Source organism: Boleophthalmus pectinirostris, unplaced genomic scaffold (genome assembly GCF_026225935.1).
Source record: "Boleophthalmus pectinirostris isolate CB_2022bp ecotype Guang Dong unplaced genomic scaffold, ASM2622593v1 HiC_scaffold_6, whole genome shotgun sequence".
In the NCBI taxonomy this organism is placed as follows: Eukaryota; Metazoa; Chordata; class Actinopteri; order Gobiiformes; family Gobiidae; genus Boleophthalmus; species Boleophthalmus pectinirostris.
In genome coordinates, this window is record NW_026571447.1 from 31,565,355 (window position 1) to 31,580,903 (window position 15,549).

Consider the following 15,549-nt stretch of genomic DNA (forward strand, 5'->3'; position numbering starts at 1 on the left):
CTTTGTCGATTCATCCAGTGACTTCCAGGAAAGTCGCATGATTAACCCTCCCGATTGCCGTGAAGCTGTGTTCTCCATCCCCGCTTTCCTCCAGTCCCTCACAAGTTTCTCGCTCACTCCAAACTTTCTTTCTGCTGCTCGATTACCGTTTATTACTTGCATATTTCACTATTTGCAGCAGAACGGCTTTTTCAACAGGAGGCATGTGCAGTACAGTGTGAAGTGACAGTGGGACAGGAGTAACAGATACTGACACACAAACCTAGAGCGCCCTCTCGCGGCTGTCAATTTGAACATTTTAATATATAAATCGCACCGGAGTATAAGTTGCAGGGCCACTCAAACCATGAAAAAAATTACAACATATAGTCCAAAAAATATGGGTTTTTTTTGCATTTCAAGTCGTGCAAGTCCAATGAAGAGCTTGAAATTGTACAAAGGTAAAAACTGAACAGACAGAGGATAAAAAAAAGATTAAAAATGGTAAACCTTGAAAACATGGAGAGTCCAGAACAGTCTCCAGATTTAAACCCCATCGAGCTGGTTTGGGATGAACTGGACAGAAGAGTGAAAACCAAGAAACCTACAAGTGTCACACATTTATGGGAACTTCTGCAACAGACTTGGGAAGAATTTTCTGAAGAATATTTGATTTCTGTTGTAAAAAGAACGAGCCACGAGTGTGTTCAGCTGTTATATCAGCCAAAGGTGGACACTTTCATGAATCAAAAGTTTAGAATACGGTTTGGTCGACAGTAAACCGTAAAAAACTGGAAAAAGTGTGGTGTTCTAAAACTTTTGACCGGTAGTGTATGTCATAATGTTTCCATGTTTTACCTGGAGTTGGGGAGGCAGGTTGATCGATAATCCAGGATTACTCGACTCAAACATGTGTGAATGAAACAAAACACAACTCCAAGTATGTTTTTTTGAGGAGGTAACAGCATTTTAACACGTCTTAAAGCTCAAAAGAGTCAGTTTTGCGTAATATTTGACCTTTAAAGTTCAAATAACAGGTTACACTAGATGTACCTTCAATTCTTTATCAGTTTTTACCATTTATTTTAGCTCGTTACAAACCATTGCACTTTTCAATAAACCAGCAGATTCAGTTTTAGAGTCTGATAAAATGTTTTTATTTGTAATATAAAATAATTTATTGCGTGATTGTGTAAACAGACAGCCATATTTTTAGCCTAATTGCTCTTCTATTTCCCTTTTTACCCATAAGTCTGCTCAAAAAGACAAATCTGACACTGAGAACAAACTGGGAATGAGATATGGGCACAGGAAAAAAAAAAAATTGGTGCCAAATAAATTAAAATTGGTGCTAAATTAACAATACTGGACCGATACCGATATTTTGGAAACCCATCCAGTACGTCTCCAAAATGCCTTCGCACCAACGTAAGGTATTTTGAAACGATGATGTGTTATTCTAATTTATATCAGGAAAAAAAATGCCCAAGCTGAGAATTATTTAGCATAATATTGTAGCTTTTAATTTTAGTTCATGTTCCGCTCGTGTCGTGGGAGAAAGTGGCCGCAGGCTGCGCCAAACCTGAGTTATGAAAAGTCAAAATGCTTTCTTTTAGGATGAGAACTTACCAAAAACTGTCTGCTCTGAATGTTTTTTGACTGACTTGTACTAACTTGAATTAAAATGATTTACCGACGGTGCTGGATGTTAACTCTGACGTGTTTATTTGTCGTCCTGCAGGTTGCGAGGGAGCGGGAAAATCTGGTCAAAATCAAACTGAAGCTCGGCTCTGAAGGACAGTGGCTCTTACGGACACTGATGCTTGGACTTATAACAACAACAAAACGGCAACCCAGAGGCCACTGCTCCAAACCTGAAGCCGCTCTTGGGACTTTCCTTTTCACGTCACATCGTTTAGATTAAAAATGTGATTCAAAGCTTTTCTTCGAGTTTGGGCGTCAATGGTGAACTTATTTTATCTGAAAATTGTGTGTACACTGCAGGAAATTATGTCTAAGTAACTTGGATTTCGCAAATATTTAGTTTGGTGTAGTTTGGACTCGTGTAAAGGAGCTCTGTGTGACATTTCTGCGTTTTGATATGGCCTGGAATGTTCCGCAGTATGGCATTAAACTTCTATCTTGCATATCCTGCTTTTTTTTTCCACTTACAGCCGTTTTCATTGCTCAAAAACACCTTGAAAAACCTGCACTCTTACTGATTTGCGACTTGTAATTTTTTCTTTTCAAGCTATAGCAGAAAATTCAGCTTGAAATATTTAGTCTGGCGTAGTTTGGACTCGTTTAAAGGAGCGCTGTGTACGTTTTCTGCGCTTTGTTATTGCCTGGAATGTTCCGCAGTATGGCATTAAACTTCTATCTTGCATATCCTGCTTTTTTTTTTTTCACTTACAGCCGTTTTCGTTGCTCAAAAACACCTTGAAAAACCTGCACTCTTACTGATTTGCGACTTGTAACTTGGCCTGGTTGTGTCTCCTGATTGTCTCCATGGCAACAGACATGTTTAAAGTCATACTGTGGAACATTTCGGGAGTGTGCATCTTTATATTATAAGATTTTACAGATATGACATAGTCCAATTTGTTCACTTTTCAAACTACAGCAGAAAATTCAGCTTGAAATATTTAGTTTGGCTAGTTTGGACTCGTTTAAAGGAACTCTGTGTGACTTTCTGCACTTTGTTATTGCCTGGAATATTCCGCAGTATGGCATTAAACTTTTAACTTGCATATCTTGCTTTTTTTTTTCCAATTACAGCCATTTTCATTGCTCAAAAACACCTTGAAAAACATGCATTCTTACTGATTTGCGACTTCTAACGGCCTGGTTGTGTCTCCTGATTGTCTCCATGGCAACAGATATGTTTAAAGCCATATTGTGGAACATTTCGGGAGTGTGCATCTTTAAATTATAAGATTTTACAGATATTACATAGTCCAATTTGTTCACTTTTCAAACTACAGCAGAAAATTCATCTTGAAATATTTAGACTGGTGTAGTTTGGACTCGTTTAAAGGAGCGCTGTGTGACATTTCTGCTCTTTGTTATTGTCTGGAATGTTCCGCAGTATGGCATTAAACTTCTATCTTGCATATCTGCTTTTTTTTTTTTCATTACAGCCGTTTTCTTTGCAAAAACACCTTGAAAAACATGCATTCTTACTGATTTGTGACTTGTAACTTGGCCTGGTTGTGTCTCCTGATTGTCTCCATGGCAACAGATATGTTTAAAGCCATACTGTGGAACATTTCGGGAGTGTGCATCTTTAAATTATAAGATTTTACAGATATTACATAGTCCAATTTGTTCACTTTTCAAACTACAGCAGAAAATTCAGCTTGAAATATTTAGTTTGGTGTAGTTTGGACTAATTTAAAGGAACACTGTGTAGCTTTTCTGCACTTTGTTATTGCCTGGAATATTCCGCAGTATGGCATTAAACTTCTAACTTGCATATCTTGCTTTTTTTCTCCAATTACAGCCGTTTTCATTGCTCAAAAACACCTTGAAAAACATGCATTCTTACTGATTTGCGACTTGTAACTTGGCCTGGTTGTGTCTCCTGATTGTCTCCATGGCAACAGATATGTTTAAAGCCATATTGTGGAACATTTTGGGAGCGCATCTTTAAATTATAAGATTTTACAGATATTACATAGTCCAATTTGTTCATTTTTCAAGCTACAGCAGAAAATTCAGCTTGAAATATGTAGTTTGGTGTAGTTTGGACTCGTTTAAAGGAGCGCTGTGTGATGTTTCTGCGCTTTAATATTGTCTGGAATGTTCCGCAGTATGGCATTAAACTTCTAACTTGCATTCTTGCATATCTTGCTTTTTTTTTTGTCAATTACAGCCCTTTTTCGTTGCTCAAAAACACCTTGAAAAACATGCATTCTTACTGATTTGCGACTTGTAACTTGGCCTGGTTGTGTCTCCTGATTGTCTCCATGGCAACAGATATGTTTAAAGCCATACTGTGGAACATTTTGGGAGCGCAACTTTAAATGATAAGATTTTACAGATATTACATAGTTCAATTTGTTTCTTTTTCAAGCTACAGCAGAAAATTCAGCTTGAAACTAAATTAAAATCTGTTGAAAATACTTAAAAACTCATTGTAAACTTAAATAAATTACTAAATAAATGTAAGTCCGTACTACTCAAGATTATTAGTGTGAATTCAACTTATTTAAACTCACTTTTTTGCAGCGTGACTTTGATTTAAGAACCATTTTAACGTAAACATCGAGAGTAAAATCAGCTTGTGTGATATTTTCCTTCTTTCCGATGCTTTTTGAGTTTTAATTTTGAACTTTCTGTGTTTTTTTTTCCTTTTTGTACTTCCTTCTGTTGACACGTGTTTGAAACCTCAACATAAATCCGATTCCCACAGCCTCATTAATGTCACTGTCATTTCTTTTATTAACTGCACTTCAGAGCTTTGCCTCCGGGGGGTGCACCGCTAAATGTTAACTCACAGAAGGGGGCTATCCGTGAGCAGGTCGAGCCATTAATTAGACCGAGTCCCCAAAGAGACTAATATATGACGAGTTTGACTTTTGCTGCTCGGTACACACATCCTCTCCGACGCTCATTCATATTTCATGGGGCTGTGTGCCCAAAGCGTCAATGTCAACGCCAGAATTTCCTGTTCAATTTTAACTGACACTCTCCCGTTGTATCTCCACCAAACATTGCGTAACCTGCTCCCCGCGCCGAGGCGAAAGAAAATACACTTTAAATTAAAAGAGAAGTTTAATTCAGAATATTAAAGGATCCATGTTACGCTGTTTTCTGAGCTACGTTTTAATGTTTCTTCGTCAAAAACAAACCTGGAGCTGGGTTTTGTTTCATTCACACGTTTGTTTAGGCAGATTTAGGCTGAGTTCTTCTCAAATGTAAAAGGCAGGGTTCTCACGGTCATGGAAATCCTGGAAAAGTCATGGAATTTTAGTATCTCTTTCACGCAGCTAAGTTAAGTTTTCATGAGGTTATTATGATAATTTCCAAACCTTTTGTTTAAAAGAGACGACAATAAATGCACTGACAGTATTTTGAAAGTTAAAAAACTAAAATACCAAACCATAAGGTGAGTGGAAAGGGTTCACATTTCAGATTTAGTCCTAAAAGTCTGATCAATTCTATAGGGTGCTGTAAAGTCATGGAAAATTCACTTTAGGTCATGAAAAAGTTCTGGAAAAGCTTTGAAATTTTATGGGACTCCATAAACTCCAAACGCCTTCACTGGAATCATTTGGATCATTTCAGGTCTGGAATTGTCTCATCTGATCAAAAGGTAAAAGGTGGAACAAAGCATTTTGAGTTTTATATAAAAAGACAGACTAATATTAGAGAGTTACTCAAACATGAATGAAACAAAACACAATTCGAGATATTTTTATGATGAGGAAACAACTAAATTTTGTGTAATAATCGAGTTCACTTGTTAGATGTTTTTACTTTGTAGATAAAGATTTGAAAACATACTTTAAAGCATTTTTCTGTACACTGAGATGGTTTTCTGATACTTTCTTTCTTTCACTTAGGCTGAGTGTTATGGCAAACATTTAGTATTTCTTATTAGGAATGAATAAAAATGAACTTTTCAGTTTAAATGTCACATTTCTCCCTGAACTCTTTCTGTGTCCCTCAGTCGTCCAGGTAGGATCCATAGCAAAAGACTAAATCAATTTTGTCAACTAGATAAAAGTTATAAAGAGAAAACATTTGGCAGCTCTTCCAGACAGACACACAGACAGACACACACACACACACACTCAGACACACACACACACTCAGACACACACACACACACACACACACACACACACACACTCAGACACACACACACACACACTCACACACACACACAGACACACACACACACACTCAGACACACAGACACACACACACACACACAGACACACACACACACTCAGACACACACACACACACACACACACACACAGACGGACGGACGGACAGACAGAATTTCATTGTTCTTTTGTTATCTTCTCCAGAGCACAAGCTTTCACTGAGCGGATCTGTCTGCTCTGTGGACTTCTCAATTAAAAAGACCCAAACTGATCATTGACTATTTGGATCTCAGTTTGATGAAATTACACAGACCTGACCACAAAGCATGTCAGTCTGGCACAGCCAATAGTTTCAGAGAGATGAAGAAATTGGGACCGTTGCCATAGCAATTACAATTTCAAACCGAATGTTCTACCTCAGGACGCCTGGAGCTCCTGTGCTTTTATGTAATGCCCTGAAGATGTTCCTCCTTATGATAAAGGACCTTTCATTCATTTGATCAGTGTGCCTCAGACCGTTCAGACCAGCTCCTTACAAAAGACAAGTTTTGGCAAGCTCAAATAATCTCTCTTCTGACCACTAAAAGTCCTCAATATGGCGCCCATAAAAAGAAGATGAAATCGATGTATAGCTTTTATTCTATATTAAACTACATATATACCTGTACTCAAGCCTGGTTTATTTAAGATACTCTGAAAAACCAAGTAAGGTTCATACAAAAATACCAAAATGCCTAAATGTTTCACAACAATAAAGTTTTAAGAGTAAATTTACTGAGGCATATTCTGAATTCAAGTCATTAAACAAAATTAAAGGTCCTATATTACACAAAATTGACTCTTATGTTAGAATGTTAGAGTTATTTCAGGGGTCGGCAATTATTTTCTCTTCATGAGAAAGAGAAAATATTGTGGAGGCCAAAACGCTTAACTCAGTTAACTCACAGTTAACTCTGCATAATATTAATTATATTTCTTTATAAAAAGCGATTAAGTAAATATAATTATTCTGACGAGCTGGTGAGACTGGTAAGAATTTATGTTATGACTAATGAGAAAGTGAGGTTGTCTTACAAAAAATGACATTAAAAAAACATCCTCTAAAATAAAAGCAATGCAGATTTAGATTCATGCATGAGGTAAAATTATAAAATATGTTTATCTTGTAATTCCAAATGATCATAAACAGGCCGGTCAGAGTCAACCACAAGTCCGTATTTGGCCCGAGAGTTGTACAATCCCCAGACCTGATTTAACTGTTCTCCATCGAAGGCTCTCCGAGGCTTTTATATTTACTCAGTCTCTTTGCAGCTGCTGAAATTGTTAGATCTTTGGCATTTTTGTTTTCTAACAGCTGCTCACTGGAGAAAAAAGGTTGGAGACCCCTGGCCTAAATGTGTAAGATAGAAATTAAATGAAAAGATGTGGTTTCACAGTTTCACTATCAGCAAAGTTTCAAGAGTAAATCACAGACCTTATATAACTCTTACACAGTCTATGTAAGTAGAGGAGTAAGGAGTAAGTGTACTAAGACATATTTTGATTTCAAGTCAAGTCAAGCCTCCAACCCCATCAAAAAACGACAATCCAGAGCGCCCTATACACGAATCCACTCGGGTGTCCCAGCACGACTTCAGTAAACTACAAAGCCGCACCACCCGCAGCGCACGCAAACACACACGAAGCAGACAGCGACCGCACAGCGAAAAACACCCACAGACACACTCATCACTCCACACGGATGAGGAACGGAACGAAGGAACGAAGCGAAAAAGCGAGTACAATGTGCCACTTCTAGACACAACTGAACAACTGAGTCACTGCGAACACGACGACAATCCGTTGGTCCCAGACACACCCCCCCTACACGCCACAACTGAACAAAGCCCAGAGTCACCGTGAACGCACAAACAAAACAAACAAAACCACTCACCCATCCAACTGTTGTGTTTCATTTAAAGTCCAGTGCGGTTTATTTGTGAAAAAAGTTCAAAAATAGACTATTTAATGACAGTGCGTCTTATGATCCAGAGCGACTAATAGAGGCTTTGCACCGTCACATGACCCTTATAGCAACGAGACCTACGCCGTCATGACACCGGGCAACACTATGTCATTGACTTCAGCAGCATCGGAGAAACATGGGCAGGTTTTGTTGTGTATTTGGTTGTTCTAGATGCTCTGAAAGGGATAAAACGAATCGTTTCTTCACTGTTCCTCTGGAAATGACTCATCAGGATCAAACAAGGGAATTATCGAAAAAAAGACACGAATTATGGCTAGAGAACATAAACCACGAAGAGATTTCCAATGGTACCATCAAGACACACGAAGTTTCATCAAGGTATTTGCTATTTAAATTGTTTCATAGCTTATTTAGTGAAAGAAGCACATTTACTGAACTTAAATGTCATTAATTTATCCAGGAAAACCCGCACTAGTTTACGATTCAACAAACCCACACTGGGCTCCTGTGATCAACACTGCGCATGAGTCGAAGAGTCTGTGAGCCAAACCTCGAAAGAATCGACCATGAAAAGATCCTCGCGAATGTTAGAAAGATCCACTCACAAAAAGTGATTAATTCTAGAAGACAATAAGCAAGACAATGAAGAAAACATGGTCCTACGACGAGTGACATGTTTATATGTGCTGGAAGATACAGTTTCTACTGCCACTCACACTGTGGCAAATGTTTTCTTTTTACATTTTAGTTCAGTAAATGTGCTTCTCTCATTAAATAAGCTATGAAACAATTTAAATAGCAAATACCTTGATGAAAGTGACGTGAGTGTGTCTTGATGGTACCAGAGGAAATCTCTTCGTGGTTTATGTTCTCTAGACATAATTCCCTTCTTTTTTTCGATAATTCCCTTGTTTGATCCTGATGAGTCATTTCCAGAGGAACAGTGAAGAAATGAATCATTTTATCCCGTTCAGAGCATCAAGAACACAGGTGTCAAACATGCGGCCCGGGGGCCAGATCCGGCCCTCCAAGACCATTAATCTGGCCCTCGGCTGATTTTCTACTAAAATATTTTGATTCTATTTTTTATTAAAATATTGTTAATTTTCTGTGGTGTTTATCATATCAGTGTCTCCAGTGTCTCTGTACGTGGCCCCTCCCACCAGAGCAGCACAAATGAAGACTTGTCTCTTTCCAAACGCTCTTAAAGGACGATCGTTTTGACTGTTGACCGTGACACCCTCATCAACAAAATGTCAAAAATGAGAAAAGTGGAGCCGAGTGCAGGATTTTCCAAGAAAAACTTACTTATTCCTATTTATACAAGTTAATGTTAAACAAGTTAATGTTAAAACTTTGTGTTGAAATTGTATTTTTCTTAAAGTTTCAGGTTGTTCATAAATATTATAATATTTTGTAAAAGAAAGAGTTCATCAATTAAAAAATATTTCTGTAATAGATTTGTGTTTCTCTGCTCAAATATTTGAACTTATTGTTATTTTTGGGGTTTATATGACATGAGTTTTCTGATCCGCCCCTTTGGGATCAAAATCGGTTGGATACGGCCCCCGGAACAAAATGAGTTTGACACCCCTGGTCTAGAACAACCAAATACACAACAAAACCTGCCCATGTTTCTCCGATGCTGCTGAAGTCAGTGACATAGTGTTGCCTGGTGTCATGGCGGCGTAGGTACCGTTGTTATAGGGGTCATGTGACGGTGCAAAGCCTCTATAGCCAGGAAATACGATACATCTCTAAAGCTCCAAATGCGTGACGTCAGGAAGTGATAGTTTTCAAGTTAACAGCAACATTTTACTTTTTGTTCAGAAGAGATTTGCAATTCCAGCTCTGAAATCTTTCCGGTGAAGGTGTACGGAAAGTGTTTTCAGTTTGAGACCCTAAATATGCAGGATTTGAGTGTTAAAAAATGCGTGAATGAAACAAACAGTGTTGGGAAGGTTTACTTTTAAAATGTATTCCCCTACAGATTACAGATTACATACCCCAAAATGTAGTTTGTAACGTAATCCATTAAATTACTTAAAGTGAGTAATGTAATCTGAATACTTTGGATTACTTGATTTGCTGTAGAGAAGCAAAGACGAGGAAATCGTAACATAAGATTTTGTCTGTTAAAAGAAAATAAAAAGACCAGACTTTACTTAACCAAATTAAAAATATTATTGATAGAAGAGGAGGAGACATGGTCCACGCAGCATGATTTAGTCCTGTTAAATCCTGTTTTAGACTTGGTTTAGTCTTGGTTTAGTCCTGGGTAGGACCTGGTTTAGACCTGGTTTTAGTTGTGGTTTTAGTCCTGGTTTTAGTCCTGGTTTTAGTCCTGGTTTAGTCCTGGTTTAGTCCTGGTTTAGACCTAGTTTAGACCTGGTTTTAGACCAGGTTTAGCACTGGTTTGGACCTGGTTTAGACCTGGTTTTAGTCCTGGTTTAGGACCTGGTTTAGACCTGGTTTTAGTCCTGGTTTAGACCTGGTTTAGACCTAGACCTGGTTTTAGACCTGGTTTTAGTCCTGGTTTAGTCCTGGTTTAGTTTTAGTTTTCCTGGTTTAGTCCTGGTTTAGTCCTAACCTAGTTTAGACCTGGTTTTAGACCAGGTTTAGCACTAGTTTGGACCTGGTTTAGACCTGGTTTTAGTCCTGGTTTTAGTCCTACTTTAGTCCTGGTTTAGACCTGGTTTAGACCTGGTTTAGACCTGGTTAGTTTCCGGCAATGAGTGGAATACCCCGAAATGTGAAAACAGGAAAACACCGCAGTGTAATCCATTTATTTCAGCAAAGTAACTGTAATCCAATTACTTCTCATTGAAACAGTAACTGTAACCGAATACAGTTACTCATAATTTGTACTCTGATTACATAACACCAGGTACATGTAATCTGTTACTCCCCAACACTGGAAACAAAACACAACTCCGGGTTTGTTTGCGATGAGAAAACAACACTACATGATTCAGAAAACGGCGTGAGACGAGCCTTTTCATTATTCACATCCTCCCGCAGACATGAAGTTTCCACCTGGTCTGAACCGGAGGAGAGGGGGGAGACAAAGTTCAGATTTACAGCGTCTCCTCTTAACACTCCCCTGTTTCTTCTTTATCACCTCTATAAATAGCGTGTTAATTTCAGGCCGTGTGATTCAGCGTCAGGAGTTTGCAGGTTTTCTTTCTCCAGAGGAAGCCGTGAAATCCAGCAGCTGTTTGGGCGACTGTGTTACTTAGTGAGTGATTCATGTGGGTCTGACGTGAGCCGGGGACGAGACGTATCCACGCGCCGAAGATAGACGTGTTTGTGAGGTTTAGTCTTTGCGGGTTAGTTCTGGTTTACGTCCATGTTTTCCTGGTTTGAAGCTGCATTTTGTACACACACGTTTATATAATTACGCCTTATTTGACTCCAGTCTCTTACTATTTTTGCTTCTTGCCATAAATTATAATATTTTTTCTCCGCTGTGTCCAAATAATTTCCCTTGTGGGTCAGGAAAGTTTGTCTAAGTCTAAGTCTGTCCAAGTTTAATTGTGTAACTTTTTCGGTAAAGGGCAAGCCACCTGTTTGTTTCCATGGTGATGCTTTGTCCACAGTGATACAGGTGAAGCAAGTGACGGGTCAGATCTGCGGAGAGGGAGGCCTACAGTAACATATTTTTAAAGGTATTTTGTTGTTATTTGGATAAATGTGGGATAGATGTTTAAATTTATCAATAAAGTTTGTCTAAGTCTGTCCAAGTTTAATTGTGTAACTTTTCCGGTAAAGGACAAGCCACCTGTTGGTCTCCATGGAGATGCTTTGCCTGAAATGTTCCACGGTGATACAGGTGAAGCGAGTTACAGGTCAGATCTGTGGAGAGGTAGGGTTAAAATTTTAGGGTAAAATATTTCAGAGTTGTTTTTAACACCATAAGTGTTTTTAACTATTTGAAAATTAAATGGGGGTTTGAGTTGGGGTTATTTGTCAGAGTTGATGTGGTTGAGGTTAATTCAACTTTTCTTAGTGTTAATTCAACTTTTCTTAGCGTTAATTCATCTTTTCTTAGCGTTAATTCTTTTCTTAGCGTTAATTCAACTTTTCTTAGCGTTAATTTAACTTTTCTTAGCGTTAATTTTTAGCTTTTCTTAGTGTTAATTCAACTTTTCTTAGTGTTAATTCAACTTTTCTTAGCGTTAATTCAACTTTTCTTAGCGTTAATTCAACTTTTCTTAGCGTTAATTCAACTTTTCTTAGCGTTAATTCAACTTTTCTTAGCGTTAATTTAACTTTTCTTAGTGTTAATTTGGCTCCTCCCATTCACCACATCAAACTCCCGTGAGAGAAGACCAGTTTGAACCAGTTTTGTTCATAATTTCATCTTAAATTAACTAAAATAAAGTAAAAATAAAATAAAATAAAACACCTCTGTGTGTTGTTCAGCTAAATGAGAATAACTCTACAAAGTGTTGTCCGTTTACTCTTAAAACGCTAATATAACTTTTGATTTCGGGGTTAAACAGAAACTTTGGTCCAGTGTTACTTAATTAACATTTCTAAAAATGTTAAATTAACTCTAGAACAGATTGGACTCATATAAACTCTGAGAAAATGTTAAAGTTGATTCTGTGAGAGTCGATTTTAACACTCACTTTTTGCTGTGTACAACAACATATTTTGCATAGATGTTTAATGCTTTACTGTGGAACATCCAAGGCAAAGCAGTCGTTACTATGGAGACAAGCAGGTGATAGAACCTACATCAGAAAAGTTACACAGTGCAGCTTTAAGACCTGGTTCAGACCTAATTTGGGCCTTAGTTTAGATCTTAGTTTAACCTGGACTTAGATCTAGTTTAAGCGGATTTAACGAGTTTTCATGATTTTGTTTTTGTTTTTTATATAATTTCTCAGTTTGGTGAAATAATATTTGTTGTTCTCATGTTAGTCCTGGTTTAGTCTTTGAGGTTTAGTTCCATTTGTTTCTGGTTTACACTTCAATCCCGGCTTAGTCCTAATTTGATCCATAGTTGAGGTTTCGACCTGCATCTATCTGTAGTTAAAGGTGCACTGTGTACATTTTCTGGTCTCCATGGAGATGTTGTTGTTTTGTCTGGAATTGTCCCATCAATGGCATAAAATCTACTCAAAACTGTGAGTGGGCTTGCCTTTCCACAGATCTGACATGTAACTTGGCTCTATGGTCCACTGTCTCCCTATAGAGAAATAAGGGCACCGCAAAAAAGCTCTCGAAAATTTAAGATATAAACACTTAAAGACCAACAAATCTTTCCACAATATAAATTTCCATTACATACTTAAGATGTTATGAGACATTTTCAGTGTGTAATGCAAAAACATCTCCAGATTTTCTGCTTTTGTAATAATTACTTGTAAAATAATTCTTGTGGATATATTTATTAAGTGAAAGAAAATGTAAAAACTTCACCAAAAATGTCAAAGATCTTGGTGAAGACCTTGATGTGATGACATGTAGTGGGAGTTTTCAAAGTTAACAGCTCCTTTTACCTTTAGTTCAGTGGAGATTGGCAATTCCGGGACTGAACTTATCCAATTGATTCTCGTGAAGGTTTATGGAGTTTAAAACACAGCGAAGCCCTCGGCCTAAGTATGCAGGTTTGTGTGTTAAACATGTGTGAATGAAACAAAACACAACTCCAGGTGTACTCCAGGAAATATAAAACCTCTATATACACCTATGTCTTCTTGTTAATTAATCTGTCTCAATATATCATGTTGTTGCCAGTTGTTAAGAGCGGACTATAAGGCCTCTCTTAAAGGGATAGTTCGGGTTTTTTGACATGAATCTGTATGTCATCCCCGTGAGCAGTGTCGTGCATCCACACTGACTTACCCCCGACAGCGTCCGGTGAACCGAGATACTGGCCGTTTTCGGTGCTGAAGAAAGTAGTCCGGCAAGTTGGCTGGGGACAGTAAAATAAAGTGTTTTTCTTCTCAAAACAATGTGTTCAAAAGAGTGATACATTTGCATCACAAAACCGTCATCCTCCAAAAAAGTCAGACCTCATAATCGCTTGGCGCTATTTTCTCTCCGTTCGTATCACTGCGCGCGGCCGCCAGGTTACAGCCGCGCATGGATCCATCACTTTCTTCAGTTGTTCGGCGGTGTTTACATGCGCAGACCGCCGTGACGTGAGAGCGCTAACATGAGAGTTAGAGCGATAAGTATATAAGTTTGTATAAGATACATAAGAATATATCGAAAAACATGGTGCAGAGTCTTGATTATCCAGGCTGTGAACCAGGCGCGGCTGTCACATGGCGACAGGGCGCAGTGATACGAACGGAGAGAAAATAGTGCCAAGCGATTATGAGCTCTGACTTTTTGGAGGATGACGGTTTTGTGATGCAAATGTATCGCTCTTTTGAACACATATTGTTTTGAGAAGAAAAACGCTTTATTTTACTGTCCCCAGTCAACTTGCCGGACTACTTTCGTCAGCACCGAAAACGGCCAGTATCTCAGTTCACCGGACGCTGTCGGGGGCAAGTCAGTGTTGATGCACGACACTGCTCACGGGGATAACATACAGATTCATGTCAAAAAACCCAAACTATCCCTTTAACAACTGGTCATTAAATACCTGGGTACTTTTGATAAAACATTTCTTACAAAATTTGGTGCTTTCTTCTTGTAAAACTGTTAACTTAAAACAATTTATAATGAAGTGTGCTGTGTAACCTAAGGGACATATGTATTGTTGACTGTTGTAGAAATGTTCATCTTGTTCAAGAAAGGGTGGAAGTAAAAGGCTGGAGACCAACTGGACGTCTTACACAGGAGAAGTTTATTTACCATCAATAATACAGGCCCGGGAGGATGTGAAAAGACAACATAGTCTGGTCTGTTTCAAACCTACGAACACTTTAAGACAGAAGCTGGTTCACCCAAAGGACAAAACACCGAGCCACAAACAAAGCAATGTGGTTTACTCCATTCAGTGTAGTGAAGATTGCAGTGAACGCTAAATTGGAGAAACTAAACAGCCACTTCACAAGAGGATGAACCAACACAGACGAGAGAGCAACACAGGACCTCAGTCTGCTGTACATCTCCGCTTAAAAGCCACAGGCCACTCATTTGAGGTACAGATTTTAGCCAGAGAGAAAAATTGGTTTGAGAGGGGAGTGAAAGAAGCCGTTTGTGGAAAGAGAAAACTCCATCCTCAAACCTAAATCAAAACAAACAAGAGAACAACAGGTGTATCCAGGTCAGGTCCAGAGGTGTGGAAGCTCCATTATGGCCCTGAATTGTTCTAGAACCTTGAACCTTGAACCTTGATGAGCTGTGAAACGTCTTCAACCAAACTAACTTTTGTCCAGTCGACAAACTGAATTTTCTCCTCATCAACATAGTATGATTTCAAAAGTGAACATAGTGTGATCTTTGAGTGTTAAAGCCCCTTTGACCATGGTTCTAAAGGAGGAAGTTTCTAAAGCAAGTGTTGTGAGACTATGAAGACCAGAAGGCTCCAGTTCAACAGCAACATGCCACAGTTTAGATAATGGTGCCAAAGGGAAGATCGTGGTGTAAATACAGCTTTTGTGACTCAATGTTAAACTGTGATGCTCTGGTTCAATATTTACAAAACCCATGTCATTTTTTTTTTGATAATTTTGTTGAATTTTGTTGTTCATCTTGTTGTATTCTGTGATTATCTTTGAACTGTTTTATTTTTATTTATTTATTATTATTATTATTTATTTATTTTATTTATTATTTTTTCTTTCAAATTTGTTTTAT

At 38.2% G+C, this 15,549-nt stretch overlaps 1 protein-coding gene across 2 annotated transcripts in view; it reads left to right on the plus strand.

The window, feature by feature from the left end:
• cops7a (COP9 constitutive photomorphogenic homolog subunit 7A) overlaps positions 1-2,126 on the plus strand; it is a 46,203-nt gene extending 44,077 nt beyond the window's left edge. For both annotated transcript variants that reach the window (XM_020927996.2, XM_020927995.2), the window contains exon 8: positions 1,721-2,126. Coding sequence is in view for 1 of the 2 variants with exons in the window: in XM_020927995.2 (XP_020783654.1) it covers positions 1,721-1,760 (40 nt within the window). In the remaining variant the exon portion in view is untranslated. The remainder of the gene's footprint in view (positions 1-1,720) is intronic.
• The last annotated feature ends 13,423 nt before the right edge of the window (positions 2,127-15,549 follow it).